This window comes from Periophthalmus magnuspinnatus, chromosome 12 (genome assembly GCF_009829125.3).
Source record: "Periophthalmus magnuspinnatus isolate fPerMag1 chromosome 12, fPerMag1.2.pri, whole genome shotgun sequence".
Classification (NCBI taxonomy): Eukaryota; Metazoa; Chordata; class Actinopteri; order Gobiiformes; family Gobiidae; genus Periophthalmus; species Periophthalmus magnuspinnatus.
Genome location: NC_047137.1, coordinates 1525015 through 1549485, shown reverse-complemented (window position 1 = coordinate 1549485; position 24471 = coordinate 1525015). Strand labels below are relative to the sequence as shown.

Below are 24471 nucleotides of genomic sequence, written 5' to 3'. Positions count from 1 at the left end.
GTGCGCACAGGGGTCAGGAGCAACTTTGGCCCGTCCCTAATGACACACTAATAAGCTCGTCCGTAGATGTATCATGAAAATCCTGCTGGAAATCGCCACAGAAATCTATTTGATGTAGTAGCAAGTATATTATCTGCTCTTGTCTCCGCGGTGACGTATCACGTATAACACATCAGACACGACGCATTAAAGTAGAGCCACAAGCGAGTGAAAATGAGCCAAAACAAAAGTCTTTGGAGAGCTTTTAACAAAGGGGGAAAGGACAACTGAGGAGCCAGAAGAAGAGACTACGACCTCCAAGAAAAAGAAAGATAAATTTAACAGACAATGCCTACTTAAAATCTGGGTTTGTCGCTGCAGGTGACTCACGCACAGAGTCCGCTCTGCGTAACATACGGGAAAAGCAAATAAGGCAATGAAACCTTCAAAACTGCTTTGGCACATGGAGAATAAGCACCTGGGATTAAACGATACGCTACGAGTTTTTTTGTTGTTGTTTTTTTAAAGAAACTGCGGAGTAGAGTAGACATAATCACATAATCAGCGCGATGCATGATGCAGCGGTTTGGTGAGTTGTATTTTTTTAATGCACTTAAGTTGTTTTTGCCATATTTATCTGCCACGTGTAGAAGGCTTGTCCGTGAAAGTAAAACCTACATTATTCCGTTACATTATTGTTATTATACAGTGTTATCTTCATTTTAGATGTCAAAAAGTATTTGCGGCTCCCAGTGTTTTATTTTATGTGGAAAGTGGGTCCAAATGGCTCTTTGCGTGTTAAAGGCCGACCCCTGCTCTGTTTCCTTTCTGTTTCTTTATCTTAAAAACTGCATCATATCCATTTCATGATGCGCAAAATGATCGTTCAAAATCAAAACTAGTGAATTCTTCAGAGCAGAATCTTTCCCCACGTCTGTCTCACTTTTACGTTTACAGCTAGAGAGCGCCCCCCAGGGGTCGTTATCCAGTAAAATTCCATATATAAGCCGCACTGCTGTAAAAGCCGCAGGGTTCAAAGCGTGGAAAAAAAGTAGCGGCTTATAATCCGAAATTTACCCTGATTTGATTTTCTATGTAGATGGATCTGCATCCCATGACACAAACACCGGCAAAAATAGGGTGGGATTTGCTGTGTGTTCTGACCATGACACAGTGGTTTCAGGACCCCTGCCCTCACACTTTTCTGCACAAACTGCAGAATTGGTGGCACTAACTAAAGCTTGTGAACTTGCAGCTGGACAATCTGTGACCATCTACACTGACTCACGTTATGCTTTTGACATGTGTCATGATTGGGCGGGTCTGTGGAGACACTGCAAATTTTTGAAATCTGATGGTAAACCTATTTTGAATGCTTCCCAGGTTGCTGACCTCTTGGAGGCAATTCTGTTGCCTTCGGAGGTGGCTATTTGCAGATGTCACGCTCACACTAACTCCAATGACCCCCGTCTCTTTAGGTAACAGGCGAGCAGATGCAGCTGCGAAGGCTGCGTCCTATCAGTCTGAGACAACACACTCTCTGTGTCTTGCTTCTTTACCCACTAATGTTGACATTCCTTCATCTTTATCAGTTATGCAGAGCTTCACAACACCATCTGAAATTGCTCTGTGGACTAAACATGGGGCTGTGAAGCCAGAGGGCATCTGGCTTGGCCCTGACAACAAGCCTTGCCTACCCAAACACTTCTTCAGGCACATGGCAACACTTTCTCATGATCGTGACCACACCTCAAAGGGGGCAATGGTTGATCTGGTCACACAAAATTGGTTCACAAAGGGCTTCTGTGCTTATGCGCAGAAGTTTTGTCACTCGTGTGCTATTTTTTTGGCACACAATCCAGGTAGGACCAAACCAATCCCGCAAGCAGCGCACCCACCACCAAATCGACCGTTTGGACACATCCAAATGGATTTCATTAAACTCACTCCGTGTGAAGGTTAAAGCTGCCCTGCCAACGGCAGCTGAGGCTGTACTGCATAATATCCGAGTGGGAGATTCTGTTCTGGTCAAGGAAACCAGACGCAAACACTGGCACTCGCAATGCTGGGTGGGACCTTACGTGGTTCTCCTCATCACCGACACGGCAGTGAAAGTTGCAGAGTGGGGCACCTGGATTCACACTTCCCATTGCCGGGTTGTCCCTTCTCCACTCGAGGAACCATCGTGTGACTCTGGCGAGGGCTGCACCATCGCTCCCGAGCAACAAGGGGTAGACTCAAACGCTGCCCCCACCACTGAGACCGGACCAGACCCTTTGGCGGGTCCCAGCGGACGCAAGCCACGAGGGAGACCTCCTGGTTCACGGACATGACTCCGCATTCCTGAACCTACTGACCGTGTGCTGAGGCCTCGTGGTAACCGGAACTGACTCATTGATCTCCCATCGTACATCCACGGGTATTGTTTTGCTTTTACATGGCTCCTGAGCCTACTGCTGCTTCTCCCTCTTTCAGGGGGGGGGGGGAGTCTTGAGGGTTAAATGTTTGAAATGTTCTTATCAATCTGGCCATAATTGTAGGTATGATCTTAATCTTGTGCTCCTGTGTGGTCCCCTGTCTGTTAAAAGCTATGCGTCAAATAGTGAGTTCCCATTTTGTCCAAAATCAATACAATATTGAGGCTGTTGTGTATCCACCTGATCCCGATTATGTTTCTGATTCTGATGACAACTTGTTTGTTACACAACTTATGCTCCAGATGAGCAGAATTCAACCTCAGTGAGTTCCATTTCATGTCCTGGGTGGCGGCTGATGGCGCGGACGCGTCCAGCAACGGCTTGAGCATGGAGTGGGCTGCTGAGCAGTTTGATTAAACAAAAAAAAAATGCATAAAATAAGAAAAGAGAAAAAAAACTGAAAACTTTAATGATGTGTGTAATTTAAATCAACACTACCAGTCAGGTTGTATTTTTCCTTCTATGTGTTCCATAATCAGTATGAATACAACAGTTATGTTATTTTTGTGATTTTATTTTGATCAGGTGTAAGACTCATTTCCTTCTAATTTGAGTTAAGTTGAGCTGATTAAAAATAAATGTGATTTATTATAATCAAAAGGGGGGAATTGTTATGGCTTTCTTTAGCATAAATCTTTATTTGTATTATTATGGATCATTTTGACCTTAAAGAGGGGATATTTATTTTCTATGGGGTTTTAACTGCTAACAGAACATATTTAAATCATCATGTTATCTTTTATTGTTTTGAAAATTCTATATTCATCCAAAACAATGCATTCATATTTTTTATAAGTTTAACTTTTGAGTTTGACGCTCTGTTTCTCCCCCTCCCCTCTGAGCTAAGTCACTTCCCCTTCAGAGCGCTATCACAACACCCCGCTGCACATCACATCAGGCTTGTCAAGTTGTTGACAGCTTTGTATCATGTTTTAGAGCTGACTCACTTTGCACCTGTAACTGACAAAACTGTCCAAGAGATTGTCACCAGTCTGAGTTCATCTACATGCTGCCTCAATGTGTTACCCACTAAATTTCTAAAGTCTGTGCTCAACAGTTTGCTGTCACCACTCACTTGCATAGTTATTATGTCACCTGGAACATTCCCAAGAGCTTTGAAAACTTCGGTTATCAAGCCTCTCCTAAAGAAGAGCAGTCTTGATGCCACAATGTTGAACAATTACCGACCAATCTCTAATCTGCAATTTCTAGGCAAAGTCCTTGAAAAAGTTGTTTACCAACAGCTTATTAACTTTCTCCGAATGAACAACTCCTTTGATGTTTTTCAGTCAGGTTTTAGACCCACCACAGCACTGAGACTGCTCTTATCAAGGTAACAAATTGCATCCGCCTGAACACTGATGCAGGCAAAGTCTCAGTCTTGATCCTGTTAGATCTGAGTGCTGCCTTTGACACTGTGGATCATGGGATCTTCTTACAAAGACTAGGGGACTGGGTTGGCATCTCTGGTACAGCACTAAACTGGTTCAAGTCCTATCTAGAAAACAGGGAGTACTTTGTTGAAATTGGAAAGTGTGTCTAGGATAAGATGTCCCTGACCTGTGGGGTGCTCCATGGGTCAATCCTGGGACCCCTGCTGTTCAATCTCTACATGCTGCCGTTAGGCCAGTTAATACGCAGCAATAATGTGTCCTACCACAACTATGCAGATGACACTCAAATATATGTCTCACTTTCAGCAGGTGAATATGGACCAGTGGATTCACTCTGCCACTGCATCCAACAGATCAGTGTGTGGATGAAAAACAACTTTCTTCTGCTAAACTCAGAAAAGACTGAAGTCATCATCTTTGGCCCACAGAAACATAGAGAAAGTGTTAGCAGTCACCTCCAGTCTCTCTCTCTAAAACCTTCAAATCAGGCTAGAAATCTAGGGGTAATAATGAACTCAGACTTGAACTTTAACAGCCACATCAAATCAATAACATCTGCAGCTTTTTACCACCTAAAAAACATAGCAAAAATCAAAGGTATACTGTCAAAGCCAGACTTAGAGAGACTTATCCATGCATGTGTCTCCAGTAGGTTAGACTACTGTAATGACCTGCTCACTGGGCTCTCCAAATGAGCCTTAACACAGCTGCAGTACATCCAGAAAGCTGCTGCCCGGGTCCTGACTAGAACCAGGAAGTACGAGCACATATGTCCTGTGCTCAGATCTCTGCAAAGGCTTCCTGTAGCTCAAAGAATAGACTTTAAAGCAGCTCTACTTGTGTAAAAGTCTCTCCATGGCCTAGGTCCAAAGTACATCTCTGACATGTTAGTGCCATATGAACCATCTCACACTCTGAGGACTTCAGGAACCGGCCTCCTGCTGGTGCCCAGAGTCAGGACTAAACATGGGGAATTGGCGTTTCAGTTTTATGCAGCTAAAACCTGGAACAGTCTTCCTGAAGATGTGAGACAGGCCTCTACTTTGACAATGTTTAAATCCAGGCTCAAAACAGTTCTGTTTAGCTGTGCATACGACTGAAAGGTTTTATTCTGCACTCTTCTGTTTTAATGTTAATTTTATGATGATTATTTGTGATTATGTTTTCATTTGTGCGATTATAATGTCCTTCTTATTCTGTAAAGCACTTTGAATTACTTTGTGTACGAATTGTGCTATTCAAATAAATTTGCCTTGCCTTTCTGTATATTTATGGAGAATTGCCGTGTGAAAGCATTGGTGATTGAGGCTTGTGGGCAGAACTTTGGACAGAATCTTGCAGCTAACCATAAGGAGGGTTGAAATTCATGGTTTTCAGATAAACAATATTTTCCTCATTTGAAGGACTTTGTGAGGACCTCATGAAGACCTTTCCCCATTCAAAAGACATAATATTTTGATTTGAATTGCTTAATTGCCATGACTATGGAAGACAGTTGCCATAGCTTGAAAGCCATGAATAGGGCCCGGAAGAAATCACTAGATCACTAGAAGGGGGCATCTTGAACATAGACTGTATATATAAATGGACATAGCTAACCTACTAGCTGCTGCATTCCAAATTGGAATTGAGCATGGGTACGCTTCCAGCTCCACCAACTCTGGTTCCAATTCACTTAATATTGAAAAATCGATGCCCTTCTCTGTAACTGCTGCTGTCAGACTCATCATTTTGCTCTTAAAATGTTTGTATTAACCAATTCTATATGATGATTTTTGTGTGTGTTTTTTTGTTATTGTTTCTGTAATTCAAGGTATGAACATTAATATTAGACAAATCAGGTGCCATCTTTCCCCAAGGTCACTCTCGCTAGCATGAGTAACAGGTGTGATTGACAACGTTGCCAAGCCGGGCGGGTATGGGCGTTACCTTCAACAGCCTGGGTCTGGATTGGCTCTTTGGTTACTATGATACTCAAAGTCAGAATTCCAAATATGAAGCTCCAAATTCACCATTCCACCAATGAATAGGGAGACAGAGTCAATTAATACTTTGCGCAAACATCACGTTGGGGTGTTCTGGATCTATGTCTATAAAGGAATATGCCGCAGTTACCATGGTGACACAATATACACATTAACAAACACAATCAGATAAATTTTTTGATTGTCTCAAGAAAATATACACAAAAATTTTAAACAGTTTTCAGGTTTTCTCATCACAAACACCTGGAGTTGTATATTCAGACTGGGTTCTTCTCTCAAAAAGAAAACACACCCTTGCAAATGTCATGTGGTAATATGGTATGTGCTCCTTTACATTTTTCAACTCCAAACACCTTTCACTAGAATCATTTGGATGATTTCAGCCCTGGAATTATGAATCTCTACTGAACTAAAGGCAAAAGGTTAACTTGGAAAACTATGACTTTATGACATCACAAGGTGGAACAGAGTATTTGAGCTTTGGAGATCTAGACATACTAATAATATAGGGTTACTCAAACATGTGTAAATGAAACAAAACAACTCCAGGTATGTTTTTGAGGAGGTAACAGCCTTACAAAATGGCTTAAATCTCACAAAAGTTAGTTTTGTGTAATATAGGATTATGCCAATTCTTTTTACTGTGATGCTTTAATTCTTCACAGTTCACACCATACAACTAGAAAACACACAACATTCAACATAAGTTATGGTTCACATTACAGATATACACAAAATTGCACATGAACGCATAAAAACTACATACCACTTTGGCCTGCTAGGAAACAAACCGGTGAACTGAAACTTTCAGATGGCTGAACCAGAAGAAGAAAGCAGTCCTCTCGACCTCTAACTAGACCCACAACAAACCAAACACTTTTCCAAATGAAACACCATCACCGTTATGGTCCCACAAATGCTTAAAAAATAAGGGAAAATTAAATATGAAATGTGCATAAGAAAACGAGCTAAGCAAATTCTCCCATAGGCATTACAAACACACTAGCGCCATCCACTGCTCAAACAAGTGAAATGCACCATGTATAATCAACTGTTACAGAGGACCTTTAAAGGTGCAATATGTAACGTTTTTGCTGGAGAGTCTGCCATCTTCTTGTCTTCAAGGAGCTGTAACTGCTAATGTTGTGATGTCATTTGAAACCCAGTAATGGTATAGAGGAGGACACTGTAAGATTTTGGGCAATTTTACTATGTTTATGTTATGTAAAAATGCTGAGAAAAACTTGCATTCTTACTGTGTAGGGTGCCCTCTCCTCAGATTCAACCTGTAATATAGTGACATTGTGTAACTTTAAAAAAGACATATTGTGCTTTTGCCTGCTATATATTTATTATTGATCATTTTGTTGTATTTTGGATATTTGAAATCACAATATTGATTTACAACAGCTTAATAAAAGAAAAAAGTCTACTGACTTCCTTAGCAAAAGATGAAGTTTAAATCTGTCAACTGGACAAATCAGTGTAGGAGTTGAGACATTTTGCTGCTCATCCAATTCTTCAGTTCTGGTCAGATTGCTGGTGGACACTGCCTTATATCTATCTGAAGGGAGGGGATACCTACACTGAAACTGAAAACAGCTATTGTCTCCAGTTTCAGCTGAAACTATCCTATTCAACCTTTAATGACCCTGCTATTGTTCTCCAGTAGGTTAGACTACTGTAACAGCCTGCTCACTGGCCTCTCCAAAGTACATCCACAACGCTGCTGCTCGGGTCCTGACTAGAACCAGGAAGTACGAGCACATATGTCCTGTGCTCAGGTCTCTGCACTGGCTTCCTGTAGGTCAAAGAACCGACTTTAAAGCAGCTCTGCTTGTGTATAAGTCTCTCCATGATCTAGGTCCAAAGTATATCTCCGACATGTTAGTGCCATATGAACCATCTCGCAATTTGAGGACTTCAGGGACCGGCCTCCTGCTGGTGCCCAGAGTCAGGACTAAACATGGGGAATCAGCGTTTCAGTTTTATGCAGCTAAAACTTGGAACAGTCTTCCTGAAGATGTGAGACAGGCCTCTACTTTGACAATATTTAAATCCAGGCTCAAAACGGTTCTGTTTAGCTGTGCATACGACTGAAAGGTTTTTATTCTGCACTCTTCTCCTTTAATGGTAATTTTATGATGACAAAAGAAACATGGACTGATGGACTTTTATTAGACATAGTAAAGTGACAGGAAAGTATTTGAGAAGTGACGGAAAGTTTTTTTGTAAAGTAATGGGAAAGTTCTTAAACTGAGCAAGACAGTGTTTAAAGAGTGTGAGAGAGAGTTTTTAAAGGGTGCAAATGAGTGGGTGAGAGAGTTGCAGATTGGGTGAGTATGTTTTGATTTGTGTGATTTTAATGTCTTTCTTATTCTGTAAAGCACTTTGAATTACCTTGTGTATGAATTGTGCTATACAAATAAACTTGCCTTGCCTTTATTTGTTTTGGGTCTGAGGATGAAGCTATAGATTCCTGTTTAAGGGAGGATTGTCTTTCCTAACAAAATAGCTTCTTTAACTCCCCTCTCAAACAATTTATTTTCTCTGGCTAAGATCTGAGCTTCATTATCTTCAAAGGAGTGGTTAGTGGCTTTGAGATGGACATGTACAGTGGACTGGAGTCCAGAGGAGCTTTCACGCCGGTGTTGGTACATTCTCTTATGTGGCTGCGTAGTTTCTCTCATGTACCGCTCACTGCACTCTTCACTACACTGAATGGAGTAGACTACATTACTTGGTTTTGTCCTTTCCTCAAACCGGGGGCAGAATGGCATCTTGAATATATCAGAATAAAGATTATTGAAATATGCATGAATCACTCCAAATACAATGTCAATGAGAAGGAAACAACTATAGCATGGTTACAAGCTCTGAAGTTGATTTTGAACAATAGGTCCACTTTAAAATTAAGTTAGAATTTAATATAGTGTTTGCCTTCTTGACCTGGTTTATGGTTAATATTTCTGTAATTGCTAGGGTTATCTACATGAAACAAAAACCTCCACAAAGTTAAAAATATGCTATGTAATGTTTAGGTGGAGGGTGCACCACCGTCCTCTTATCATATATAAAACATCAACAGTTCTGGCTTCCCAATAAGAAAAATTGCAGTGAAAATACAATGGAACATACATAAACCTGTTCTCCTTGAAGTGACTCAATCAAAGATGGATTTGTTATTTGAGTGATTCAGCCAGGACAGGTAAAGTTTACCTGCTTCTTGTTTCTCACTTGTTGTGTGCTTCGGGCGTGACAGTGGGCTTTTGTGTTCAAACTCATCCATAATGTACACGGACGGCTTTCCTCTGCAGTCTCTACTATGCACATTCCAATACAATGTAAATCTATAGCAGTGGTTCTTAACCTTGTTGGAGGTACTGAACCCCACCGGTTCCATATGCACATTCACCGAACCCTTCTTTATTGAAAAATATATATATATTTTTTTTTCAAATTCAAGACATATGTATGTTTTACTGGTGCACAAAATAAACCGTGTATTGACATCACTGTGTTCAAAGAATAAAACCAATACAATGTATGAACTCACAACAAATTACATACATACCTTTTAACAAAGACATGACCTTTTTTAATACTACCACACTGAAATTATTTTAATTTTGTATTGTATTATGTATTCCAATAATGAACTTAATGTATTTATGCTTTTTATTATTTTTTAACATTTTAACACACACTCATCATCTAATTTCCATTAGGCTACAATAATGAATATTTACTGAAAATCAGTGTGACTTCTGTTGTTGCCTTTGAGAGACCAGGTCAGAAATGCATGGCTTCACCTTGGCCACTCTCATGTCATTTTTACAGCAAAGTCTGTTCCTTTTCTTCGTTTTTATGTCGTTGTATGTTTTTATGCCGTTCAAAGTGACAGTATTCAATGACCAATACACACTGAGAGGAATCTGTATCTGCACACCCAGCTGCTCTATTACTGCAGATTGGCATTAGCTAATGATAATGGTTACACATAATACACATTTGACCCACAATGAAGTCAATAGCAGAATAAACCACGCTTACCGATCAGGAACAGCATCCAGTCCATCAAAACATAAGGTCCTCTGCTCCTCAGTCCACCATGAGATCTTCACTCGGGTCCACGAACCGCTCCAGGTCCGAGATGCCTTTAGTTTAACTTGTACAAACATCCACAGTGTCCTCGGTCGCGTACTTCCTTTGTTTTGTCCGTTTCGTCATGTTTAAAATGCAAAACTGCTGCAAAACAGTAAAACGCAATTACGCGCGCGTAATTTTACGCGCGGATCTTTGCCCGAGGGCGGGCCGTCGGAACATTAAGGGGTTAAACAGCACTTAGAATCTTCAGCGAGTTTTCACTCCACATCGGCCACATCGGCTAAAACTCTGGTAGCGGCACATAAGGACGCCTGTCAATGACGTTGATAAACTGCGCAAATACGTCTGTGAATCACATAATTGTCTGGAGCAGCTCGTCCCCGGTCACACTCACTGACTCACATTGAAAAATAGCGCAGAATGAATTGTTGTGTGTTTATTTTATTGTCAACTCCGGTTCGATTTTTTTGTGCGCAGCACAGATTTTCTGTGCACGGAGACCGTGTCAGCAGTGCGCAATTGCGCACGTGCGCAGCTTAGAGGGAGCAGTGTTAGATAGGCACAGCAAAGGGTGCATTTGTCGAATTAGGACACGGCCGGAGTCTGGAGACGCTCGCAGTCCGCGAATCATATGAGTCTGGTGCGTGTCTTTACCTCCGCCGAACCCCTGGGACTGACTCACCGAACCCCTAGGGTTCGATCGAACCCAGGTTAAGAACCACTGATCTATAGGGTATAGGGTAAAGGGTCAACATGCACCGAACAAAAAGAGCCTGCATAGGCTTTAGGTTAAATGATGTCAGTCCTCTAGACTGGATGGGTTTAGTCAGTGTAGAGATTTATCTTTGGATTTATGAAAGGACCTGTATATAGCCTGCGCTATTACAGTTTTAAAAAGGTTATGGTTTGCCAGGAAGGAACCTGGGTTGCTAGAGCCTTAATCTGCAGATAAAGGAGACATACAAGTTTGTCTCATTCTCACTATATGGAAAACATACATAAAGTGTATGTTTTCCATAGGATAAGTATTTCAAAGAACTGGGCAGCGATTAAAATTGTTTGGTTTTTTATCTTTGCACAACATGCAATTAATCACGATAAAAAATTTTAATCGCTGCCCAGTTCTTTGAAATATTTATCCTAAGGTGACCAAAAGCAGGTTAAAATGGGAATAAAAGCTATAAGAACTACAAGAAAGTGTTCTTTAAACAGCACAGTTGGCAAAAGACTAGGAAATATAGATTTTTAAATGTACAGGTTAAACAGTGACAGAGGAGCTGAACAGGCCCAGGGAGCGAAAAAAGAGTAACAAATGCAAACAGAGCTGTACCACTGTGGATACGCAGACCATCTGGCACTGGCTGTCAGGTCCTGGGTCTCTTTGTCCTCCCCAGGTGCAGCTTGATTAACAAGATGGGTTGCAGGTGTGCATGGGAGGAGCCAGAATCTACGCCCAACTTCAGGCTCTGACTCAGAAGGGAGGGGGAAAACAGCACAAAAAAGGCAGTACAGACTGGGATCTTGACATTATGTGTTTTTTTTTACTTAGTTACCAACCTGTAAAACACAGGAAAATGATGAGACAGGCAACAGTGAATTTTCTCTTTGCTGCGCTTTTGCCATATTGGAGAAGGCAGACCTCTGACCCGACAAAACCGTCTCACAGAACGAAGCGTCACCAACTGGCGTGAGGGTGTAGTTACAACTTAATAGAAGTTCTTTTTCAAATGGAACTTTACCATTACATACAAATAATAATAATAATAATAATAATAATAATAATAATAACAATAAAACATAACTTGAACACATTAATGTGTGTCACATTTGTGTCCAATCATTTGTTTGTTGACAGCTTTTTATGAAAGGACATAAATCATACTAATCATCAGAGGTAGGTTTAGACACAGGCATATATGGTACAGAGCTGGTAATAGAAAAAAAGTGAGTTGGGTTGGTGTGAGAGATACAGACATAGCACGTTTGTTCTGGTTGCAGTAGACATGATCAAGTGAAAGTGTGTTAGTTCTTTGTCTCCACCAACCTTTCTCATACTGCTCATCAGGTCCTGGCGACACATGGGAGATACATTGCAGATTCTCTGTTGTTTGAAATTCTGTTACCACTAGGGAAATTTTGTTTTAAATACCTAATTAAGAAGTGTGGAGAAAAAAATGTACATTTTTGCCTCTTAGGGCTGAGCATGAGAATTAATTTAACCAACATAAAGTTAGAGAATCAACAATGAAAGAGAAACAGACAAGCAAACTAATCAACAGAAAACAAGCAAATGGATAACTGCCCCAGAACATCCCTTGTCCTTAGACCCTTCTTCTCGACAAGTAAAAACAAAAAAAACCAAAGACAAAAAAAAAAAAAACAGTGGGAAAAATAGAAACCTCAAGAAGAACCACAGTGAAGGAGAGATCCACTCCCATGGACGGACAGGCTGCAGATGTGTCCAGGACTAATGCGAATCTATTTGCAGATAGAGTTCAAGTCTGTAGGGCCAGAGCCCTCTCAACTTAGGGACAGAGAGGGGCCCACCCACGGCAGGACTGGAGCCACCCCAGCCAGGCATGGAGTCATTCAGCCAGGCAAGGGAAGGGAGGTTCTGGGTCCACAGAACAGGATCAGGGCACAGGAGGGCATCTAGGATCCAGTCATCACCGGGCAGTCAATGGCCAGGCATCTGAAACAGTGGCACTCCCCAGAGTGGAGGGGGACAGGGAGCAACATGTGAATATCAATGAATGAACTCCAGGTGAACTGAGTAGTGAATGCTCTTGACAGGGAAAATAGGAGAAAACCATATGAAGTTCTTTCTGCATTTTTACTTGCCTTGCTCTTTTCTTGTTAAGTATTTGTTCTTGTTCATGTTTGGCATGTCTTTTTTTTTTTTTTTTTTAGCTCAGAGCTAAAAAGACATGCCACACCTGTCACTCTATAACACCCTTTACCTGTCACTTTATAACACCTCTTACTCTATACCTGTTATTCTATAACCTGTCACTCTATAGCTGTCATTTTATAACACCTATCTTTTTACAACACCTATCACTCTAAAACACCTGCCACTCTATACTTGTCACTTTATAACTGTGATAGAAATGTAAGTATATTCATGTTGTGTCTTTAAAAGCATTTGATCTGTGTCAGTCTGTCAGACCCAGACCAGGCACTAACATGTGTTTAAGGCTCTGTCTCCATCCCACAGGAAATTCATTGTTGTTCTACCTGTCTAAGTGTAAAAGTTCATTATCTCATGGGTGTGAAATAAAAGTCACTCTGCTTTGAAATGTATGTAGCATTTTCATTCTGGTATAAAATGGTCAGACCACAGATTCTCAGGGTGAGGGAGACTGGGGGTAGATGGAAACTTGGAGGGAGACTGGGGGAGAGGTTGAAAGGCTGCCAGTGTGTGCCAGGGCAGGTCTGGGCACTGTCCTGTCTGTATCTACTGTAACAAACCTTTTTTTGTATTTCAAAACTCACTGAGCTTTGCAAATGGATTACTTTTCATTGAGAATTGTAATTTTTACACAACACCTGTCACTCAATAACGCCTGTCACTCTATAACGCCTGTCACTCTGTTACACCTGTCACTCTATACCTGTCACTCTACAACACCTGTCACTCTGTAACACCTGTCACTCTATAACACCTGTCACTCTATAACGCCTGTCACTCTGTAACACTTGTCACTCTATAACACCTGTCACTCTATAACACCTGTCACTCTGTAACACCTGTCACTCTGTAACGCCTGTCACTCTGTAACGCCTGTCACTCTATAACGTCTGTCACTCTATAACACCTGTCACTCTGTAACGCCTGTTACTTTATACCTGTCACTCTATAACGCCTGTCACTCTATAACGCCTGTCACTCTACAACGCCTGTCACTCTATAACGCCTGTCACTCTGTAATGCCTGTCACTCTGTAACACCTGTCACTCTGTAACACCTGTCACTCTATACCTGTCACTCTATACCTGTCACTCTGTAACACCTGTCACTCTATAACACCTGTCACTCTGTAACACCTGTCACTCTATAACACCTGTCACTCTATATCACCTGTCACTCTGTAATGCCTGTCACTCTATATCGCCTGTCACTCTATAACGCCTGTCACTCTAAATCACCTGTCACTCTATAACACCTGTCACTCTATAAAGCCTGTCACTCTATAACACCTGACACTCTATAACGCCTGTCACTCTGTAACGCCTGTCACTCTGTACCTGTCACTCTGTTACACCTGTCACTCTATAACGTTTGTCACTCTATAACGCCTGTCACTCTATAACACCTGTCACTCTATAACGCCTGCCACTCTATATCACCTGTCACTCTATAACACCTGTCACTCTATAACGCCTGTCACTCTGTAACACCTGTCACTCTGTAATGCCTGTCACTCTGTAACACCTGTGATTCTATATCACCTGTCACTCTGTAACACCTGTCACTCTATAACTTCTGTCACTCTGTAACACCTGTGATTCTATATCACCTGTCACTCTGTAACACCTGTCACTCTATAACGCCTGTCACTCGATATCACCTGTCACTCTGTAACACCTGTCACTCTATAACGCCTGTCACTCTATAACACCTGTCACTCTATAACGCCTGTCACTCTATAACGCCTGTCACTCTATATCACCTGTCACTCTGTAACGCCTGCCACTCTATATCACCTGTCACTCTATAACACCTGTCACTCTATAACACCTGTCACTCTATAAAGCCTGTCACTCTATAACGCCTGTCACTCTGTAACACCTGTCACTCTGTAACGCCTGTCACTCTGTAACACCTGTGATTCTATATCACCTGTCACTCTGTAACACCTGTCACTCTATAACGCCTGTCACTCCATATCACCTGTCACTCTGTAACACCTGTCACTCTATAACGCCTGTCACTCTATAACACCTGTCACTCTATAATGCCTGTCACTCTATAACGCCTGTCACTCTATAACACCTGTCACTCTATAATGCCTGTCACTCTATAACACCTGTCACTCTATATCGCCTGTCACTCTATAACACCTGTCACTCTATAACACCTGACACTCTATAACGCCTGTCACTCTATAACACCTGTCACTCTATAATGCCTGTCACTCTATAACACCTGTCACTCTATATCGCCTGTCACTCTATAACACCTGTCACTCTACAACGCCTGTCACTCTATAACACCTGTCACTCTACAACGCCTGTCACTCTATAACACCTGTCACTCTATAACGCCTGTCGTATAACCCCAGTTACTATCACTAGATGACTGTTATTGACCTCTTGCTCTGAGTTTTGAAAAGAAAAAGAAAGAGTCTTGAAAAAAAAAGAAAAGGCAAGAGGCAGAGACAAGAAAAAAAAATTGATGGCAGGAGCGAAAAAGAGATAAAAGAGGTAGGGAGATGCGAGAGTAAGATAAAGAGAGAGAGGAGGAAGAGCTTTGAGATGGTTCTACACCTTCATTGGAGTCCAGCTGTGTTGGTTGTACTGATTGGACTTGATTAGGAAGGCCACACACCTGTCTATATAAGACTTTACAGCTCACAGTGCATGTCAGAGCAAATGAGAATCATGAAGTCAAAGGACATGCCTCAGAGCTCAAAGACAGAAGTGTGGCAAGGCACAGATCTGGCCAAGGTTACAGAAAAATGTCTGCTGCACTTAAGGTTCCTAAGAGCACCGTGGCCTCCATAATCCTTAAATGGAAGATGTTTGGGATGACCAGAACCCTTCCTAGAGCTGGCTGTCAGGCCAAACTGAGCAATTAGGGGAGAAGAGCCTTGGTGAGAGGGGTTAAGAGAACCCAAATATTACTGTGGCTGAGCTCCAGAGATGCACTCGGGAGATGGGAGAAAGTTCTAGAAAGTCAACCATCACTGTAGCTCCAGTCAGGGCTTTATGGCAGAGTGGCCTGACGGAAACCTCTCCTCAGTGCTAGACACATGAAAGCCTGCATGGAGTTTGCAAAAAAAAAAAAAAAAAAAAACACCTGAAGGACTCCACGATGCTGAGCAATAAGATACTCTGGTCTGATGAGACCAAGATAGAACTTTTTGGTCTTAATTCTATGCGGTATGTGTGGAGAAAACCAGGCCAGAGGTGGAGACAGAAAGAGTGAATGGGAGAGTGGGAGAGAAAGAACAGAGGGGGGCAGAGGGATAGAGGGGGTGAGAGAGAGGAGATGCAAAGATAGAGAGGGTAAGAGAGGAAGGGAGGGAAGGAAAGAAGTGGTGAGGAGGGGGTGAAGTGAGAGACTGATAAAGAGAGAGCGAAGAGAAGGAGAGTGAGTGAGTGAGTGAGTGAGAAATGGGAAGGGAAAGAGAAAGAGGAGGGGGAAAGTGAGTGAGAGAGAAGAGAGGGAGAAAAGAGAGGGAGGAAGAGTAAGAAGAGGAGGAGACAAATGAGAGAAGGAGAGAGAAAAGGGAGGAGGAGAGAGGGGGAGCGAGGGAGGGAGGATCACTAAGAAAAGGAGGAAGTGAATGAGAACAGCAGTGGACAAGATAAGGTATTTTCAATAATCATTTTATGTGTGCAAAATTATAGAACTCAGAATGGTGTGTGTGTTTGTGCGTGTGTGTATACAGAGAGAGAGAGCGAGAGATAGATAGATAGATAGATATTGTTATGTCAGTATGCAAAAGTTAGCCTTCAAGAAAAACAACAAATTGTCAAGGAATTAAAAGGCAAACTGTGATCACAGCAGAATATGTTGACAAACGCCACATCCAAAAAACATGCAGCATTGAAACTAGCTTTATTGAGTCTTTTTCAGAGGGTGTATTTTTGAAACAATGCTTTCACTTTCAAAATGTCCATTTATCAGGAGATACACAATTACAGACATATTTTTAACATCTATGCAAATACATGTCATATATGTGAATAAGTAATAAATACAGAAAGAGTTATTTAACAACTTAAAAAGTAGTTGTATATTTTTTACATTAGGTTACATTTAGTTACATTTATACGTGCATCTGGCCCTTGACGGCAAACATTTTGCTGATGTGATTACGCTACGTGGCGTTCACATCTTGAATTATGTCTGGATTTTTATTTTTTTTTTACCAATAAAAACTGCAGAATGTAGAGACTGTTGGGTTGTGTGAAATTAGTTATTCATTGCCAAATTTGAGTCATCTGTTGAATTTGCGTCAGTCATGTTAATCTTTAGCTTGATTTTATTTTAAGTATTTTACTCGCCAGAAACAGTTAAAAGCTTAGTCTGCCATTCATTTAATTAATATGGAGTTCACAAAGTTTCATAAGGTTTATTTTTTATAAAAACACAAACAAATAACAATACGGTATCATCATAATGACAAAACACATCAAATATTACACTAAAGTCAGTTAACCTCCATGTTTCTCTGTTTGCTCGGGATTTTTAGCAGTTAACTGTGGCAGAGGTGGGGCGTACTCAAATACATTTACTTACATTTAAGGTTTTATAGAAATCATACTTTTCAGAGTACTTTCCTAGCAGCATACTTTTACTCTTATTTCAGTAATATAATGTACAGTGTAACAGTACTCTTACTTGAGTAATATATTGTACAGTGTAACAGTACTCTTACTTGAGTAATATATTGTACAGTGTAACAGTACTCTTACTTGAGTAATATAATGAACAATGTAAAAGTACTCTTACTTGAGTAATATATTGTACAGTGTAACAGTACTCTTACTTGAGTAATATAATGAACAATGTAAAAGTACTCTTACTTGAGTAATATATTGTACAATGTGAAAGTACTCTTACTTGAGTAATATAATGTACAGTGTAATAGTACTCTTACTTGAGCAAATATAAAAGTGACTTGAGCTTTATGTTGACAATATGAAATGATTTGAACATTTGTCTATCTTGCAGCTCCTTCAGATATGATTTAGTTTGGGTCCTTTTTGTGTCTGTTTGAAGATACCAGATTTTGTGCATTATTTCATATTTGGTCCATCTCATTAAATTCAAATTATAAATTAGATGTTGCGTCCCGATAGTTACTCTTTACGATACTCTTACTTGAGTAGCAATTTTCCCAAATACTATTTTAGTCTTACTTGAGTCATAACTTGGACCATAACTTTGTACTTTTACTTGAGTAATATTGTTTTGAAATAATGGAATGTTGGGCTCAGATTTAACTTAAATGAACCTGTTTAAAGAATAACATGATGATAGCATATTTACATGTAGTTTGTGTGTTTTGCTGTAGTAAATGACAAGCTATCTTTTCACACTTTTAACATGTTCTAGATTATAGATTTATGAGGTCCATATGTAGACTATTATGTTACTGTCTATTGTTCAGGGGTGGGTAGTGCTCATATTACGTTTATTTGCATACATCTATTGGCTACCTAACCCACTTCTGCTGCTGTCTGTGTTCCAGTCTGATAAGGTACAAAACATGAACCCTCAAAAGGCGAAGGTGGTCCTGACATTGGACTCTGAAGCAGTGGATTCCCTCAAAGATGGCATCAACTTCAAGAAAAACCCACAAGACGCCAAATGTTACATCATCTACAAGAGCGAGGAGGGCTATCGGGCATGCAAGAATCAGTGCAAACACCAGGGAGGGCTGTTCATCAAAGACATAGAAGACCTGAGCGGAAGGTACGCAATAGTATGGTAATAGTTCCCTGGCAAACGCAGACGGATATCTCTCTGTATTTTTTTTTTATATAAAGGGATATCAGTTCTGGTCTCCCTGTCCTCCATGACATCTCCACTCTGACCAAACATAACACCTAACATATTTAGGTCACCTTGTTACCTTTTACTGTAAACAACTTATTAACATGTTTAATTGGTTTAATTTTCGTTTTTGAAGCTCTTAGTCCTCCCTTTCGTCTCTCTGCTAAGTCATTCCCCATTCAGAGCGCTCGCATGGCACAATCAGTGTGCATCCCGCTAATGAAACTACTGCACATCGCATTAGGTTTATGAAGTTGCTGTGTACAGTTTTGTATCATGTTTTTGTAAATTTATGGGGAATTGTCGTGTGGGAGCATGGCTGACATAAGCTTGTGGGTGGAAGAGGCACAGGCTTGTACTACTAACCATAAGAATGGTTTGAATAGGGCCCTGGAGAGATCGCAAGAACACTCAAACATGCATGGATGATGTCTAAAATCTTTTCAGGTATGTTTCTGAAGAAGGTACAACAGTGTCATATGGTAGAAAGCGATTTTGCATAATACCCTTATTTGTTTATTTGGTTAGGACAGTGCATGTTACTAAACACAATGTATGCTGTAAACACACTTAATTCTAGTCATGAGTTTCTATCCATAGTTTGCCTTCACATGACATCACAACACTGTAGAATACATCTAGTTTAACCTGGGCTGAGACTGGCCAGAATTCTCAGATGGAGTTTGCTGTGTAACTGTCAGATTACTGATGTGTTGACCTGGTTTATAGCAAATATTTCTGTAATTACTGGGCCTACCCACCAATGTTCCCTCTAATTTTTCACGAGTCTGAGCAAACACACAAACTCCTTGAGCGGTCCCATGGACCACTGTGAGCGACATCAGACGTGTGCACTGTGGTCATGCTGCATCACATCCATCCAAGTTAAATGGTTTATTAAAAGAATCAAATTACCGCATTTACAATTTCTGTTATGAAACTTTTAATTAAATATTTTAGCCCACTTATACAATGAAAATGACAAAAATCTTGCTCATGACCTGTGTAGTATGTTAATGCTATTGGAAGTATAAATATTAAATTTTAACTATGGCAAAACATGAGCTTCCAACCAAACCAAGACAACTGTAAACTCCAATGTTGAAAACACACTTAACATTTTTATAATAAAGCTCTGACTTGTGTTATGAGTATAAGCCATTGTGTGAAGCTTTATGCACTGAGTGAGATTGTCCTACTGTGTGTGGGAGACAGTCCGTTAACTCTTTTTCAGTATATGACACGATCATTAGATTTTTACAACTCATGAACTAGTGACAGTATTTAATGACCAAAACACACTGAGAGGAATCTGTATCTGCACACTCAGCTGCTCTATTACTGTACATTTACATATCATATCAAAACACAATATAAAATGTATATTTGTATATAAAATATATTCAAAACAAGTGGTATGGGTCAAAATAAATATATATTTACAAACAACACACTGCAAACAGTGAACAAACACACACACACTTCAAAATGTAAACAAACACACACTGGAAACTAAGAACACACTGTACATGTGACAGTGTGACAGTCATTTTGTGACAGAGGTTGGGGGATCGAGTCCCGCTCGGACCAACTTCTGTCATTGTGTCTTTAGGAAAGACACTTCGCCCAAGTGGTGTGTGATGATTGGTGGTGGTCAGGCGCAGATTGGCATTAGCTAATGCTAATAATTACACATGATATATTTGACCCACAATTAAGTCAATAGCAGAATAAACCACGCTTAGCAATCAGGAACAGCATCCAATCCATCGAAATGTAAGGTCCTCTGCTCCTGAGTCCACTGTGGGATCTTCACTCTTTGCCATGAACCGCTCCGGGTCCGAGATGCCTCTAGTTTAACTTGTACAAACATCCACAGTGTCCTCGGTCGCGTACTTCCTTTGTTTTGTCCGTTTCATCATGTTTAAAATGCAAAACTGCTGCAAAACAGTGCGTAACAGTGCGCCCGAGGGCGGGCCGTCGGAACGTTAAGGGGTTAAACAGCACTTAGAATCATCAGCGAGTCTTCACTCCACGGCCGTGTCTCAATTCGCCAAATGCACCTTTTGAAGGGTCCCTTCGAAGTACTCTTCAAAGTGTAGTCTGAACCTTCCGGATGAAATGTGTCCTCCTCAGTGTAGCTGCCATCTTGCTGAAATGGGACAGGCCTACACCACGGACGGACGGTCTTTGAGCGTACAATATGTACATTACGTACGTTATTTTTAATTATTTATTATTTAATAGAAGAAAAGTCAAGATGTCGTCGTCACAGCCGTTTCTTTCTGTTTAGATTGAATATCAATGGGCAAATATAACGTTGAGGTGATTTTTTTTACTCAATTGTAGCTACTTCATAACTTTAACAAAATATACCTTGTGAAAACATAATAACAGAGACAGAGGTAACAATATCATTTCTACATTCATAGTCTATAAACCAGAGACACTGATTAGTTGTACATATAGTGGGATATTGCAGTTTAACATTTGGTATTTTGGCCAGTGGCTACACCACTTTAATAACAGTAGAGGGCGCTGTTTCCCTTCTATGCCAGTGCCAGTTCTTTTCATCTTATTATTATAAAGTATTTTCTAGCAGTGCAGCGCTACATCAAGCTAGTATCTTGATTTACTAACACGAAGGTAAATGTCACGAGCCACCAGGGGCCGCAGACGTATGGAATGTACTGGAACTCATGAAGATTTTGTGCACGTCTCAGGACTCTGTTCTGTCCTTTCCTGAGAGTCCGTTGCTTCATTGTTCACATTACCTGTGTGGACACACTTCCAATGGTGATCCTAGGGCCGTGTCTCAATTCGTCAAAATGGCCTTAGATTCACCACTGGACGTGTGCATCGAAGGGCAGTTACGTAATTTCTGGCTGTCCCAATGGGCTGTTTCAATGCACCCTACTGAATGCACCCGACAAACCTGCCCTGCCCTTTCCACTGTTTCCATGGAGATCGGACATAACCGAAGCGTCCATTCATGCACACTTCACGCACTGCTATATCCCATCATGCACCGCGACTACGCAAAAAAGAGAAGAAAATGGAGTCCGCTGCACAATACACATTCAATTGTTTGTACTGGTTTACCTCATCTACAACAGAGCGACACGAAACTTTTAAATCTGAATAAAGATAAGTACAGGCCGTGTGGTTGATGATTAAAAAGGAGGGGAGTTATATGAAATAAAGGAATGTGCAGTTATTCCCAGACAATAAGAAGACATTATTATAATTAGGCCCGAGCCTGGGACTATGTCCCGGCGAGGGACTCATTAAAACTGCGTCCGGAGCATGGAAAATGGCAAAAATCAAGTAGTAAACACGCCCCGACATGGCAGTGAGTGGTGTCAAAACCCCTAAACCCTACAGGAAGTCGGCCATTGTGGGCGGAACCCCATTTTTTCAAAATTTTAACTCTCACATTTGGATTTTTTGCGCCATGGATTTTCATTCAAGAAACTTGCAAATTGGCCAAAATGAACTAGCCCCATGTGGGATTATAGGGAACTGTCTTGGATTTTTCTACATCATAAAATGTGGGTGTGGCCAGCAATCAAAGAAAAAAACAATATTTTGAAGTGTTAAAGTGTGCATAACTCACACATGCAGTGTCCTATTTCCCGGCATTAATATACATTTTGTTTAAAATCTTGATCTGCACAAAATGATATACAATTTACATGTGTCAGAATTTTTTTTGCTCCACAGCGCCCCCTTGAATTTTTGAATTGGACCAAAAACATTACTTTGACATAAACATTTGAAATTCGGCATGGACATTTGGCTTGGCAAACTGAACAAAAAAGTCAATGAGAACATACCCCTTCTGCAACTATGTTACTGTGGTAACATAATAAATGTGTCATTGAAATGAATGGGGTTCAGAGTACTGCACTTTGTTGTAGACTAAATAAATGCTCTACACTCATCAAACTATGGCCTAAAATTCAAGATTGGCAAAAAATGTTGTATTTTCATGTGCAAAACAATTCATATATCAAATGACTCAATAGCGCCACCTCAAAAATCAAAATACATTACGGCAATGAGAGACCTTTTTCATCGTAGACAAATGAAATTTGGTACAAACATAGAACATGTCAAGACAAGTAAAAAATTATATTATGACCCCACCCTAAACCCTACAGGAAGTCAGCCATTGTGGGCGGAACCCCATTTTTCAAAATTTTAACTCTAACATTTGGATTTTTTACGCTGTGGATTTTCATTCAAGAAACTTGCAAAATGGTCACAATTAACTAGACTCATGTGGGATTATAGGCTACTCCCTTGGATTTTTTAAAGTTATAAAATGTGGGTGTGGCCAGCCTGCAAACAAAAAAGACATTTTTTGAAGTATTAAATGGCCCATAACTCAAACATGCAGTGTCTTATTTTCCTGCATTAATATACGTTTTGTTCAAAATCTTATTTTGAGTGCATAGATATGCAAGTTAAATATGTCAAATATTACATTGCTCCACAGCGTCCCCTTAAAATTTTAAATGGTACGCAAAAAAATTACTTTGTCACAAACATTTGAAAATTGGTATGGACATCCCTATTCCTATACTGTACAAAAACGTCAATGACACCATACCTCTATTTTTAAAGGTGTTGCCATGGCAACGTCCGACATTTCTCATTGAAATACATGGGTTGGGATGAAAAATAATTACTGTGTCATAGACCATTGAAATTTGGTACACTTATTCCTCTCATCAAACTGAACAAAAAAGCCAAAGAAGACATACCTCTGTTTCCAACCGTGCAGGCGTGACAATGTCATAAATTGTCTCATTGGAATGAATGGAGTAGTATTACTCAGTCGCTGATTTTGGGGGAAATGCAGGACCTCTGCGGTGGCATGTACCCTGCAGTCACAAGGGGTGGCGAGGGCCTTTATCACTGCTTGCAGTTTTAATTATTATTAGAAATTATTATTGCAATAAGAATAATGTAAGAATGTTCGTTTCTATTGTAAGCGTCAAAGACCAAGAGACTGAAACATAAAGTCAGAAGGTTTAATGATCCACACAGGTAATGTGAACAATGAAGTAACACTCTCCGGAAAGGATAGAAGAGAGTCCTGAGACGTGCACAAAATCTTCATGTGTTCTGGTACATTCATACGTCTGCGCCCCTCGTGGGCACGTGTCATTTACTGTTTTACTGTTAGTAACTCAAGATACTAGCTTGATGTAGTGCTGCACTGCTAGAAAATACCTTATAATAATAAGATGAAAAGAACTGGCACAGCATAGGAGGGAAACAGTGCCCTCTACTGTTATTAAAGTGGTGTAGCCACTGGCCAAAATACCGAATCGTTAAACTGCAATATCCCACTATATGTACAACTAATCAGTGTTCTCTGGTTTATAGACTATGAATGTAGAAATGATATTGTTACCTCTGTCTCTGTTATTACGTTTTCACAAGGTATATTTTGTTAAAGTTATGATGTAGCTACAATTGAGAAAAAAATCACCTTGAAACTTATATTTGCCTATTGATATTCAATCTAAACAGAAAGAAACAGCTGTGACGACAGCATCTTGACTTTTCTTCTATTAAATAATAAATAATTAAAAATAACGTACGTAATGTACGTATCGTACGCTCAAAGACCGTCCGTTCGTGGTGTAGGCCTTTCCCATTTCAGCAAGATGACGGTTACACTGAAGAGGACACATTCTCATCCGGAACCTTCAAACTATACTTTGAGGAGTACTTCGAAGGGAACCTTCAAAAGGTGCATTTGGCGAATTGAGACACGGCCCACA

The 24471-nt window shown here is 40.4% G+C and overlaps 1 protein-coding gene across 1 annotated transcript in view; it reads left to right on the top strand.

The window, feature by feature from the left end:
- The first annotated feature begins 18382 nt into the window (after positions 1 to 18382).
- Positions 18383 to 24471, top strand: part of cmah (cytidine monophospho-N-acetylneuraminic acid hydroxylase) — a 36268-nt gene continuing 30179 nt past the window's right edge. Inside the window, exon 1 of the mRNA XM_055225765.1 lies at positions 18383 to 18592. Within this exon, the coding sequence (XP_055081740.1) occupies positions 18387 to 18592 (206 nt within the window). The 5' untranslated portion in view covers positions 18383 to 18386. The remainder of the gene's footprint in view (positions 18593 to 24471) is intronic.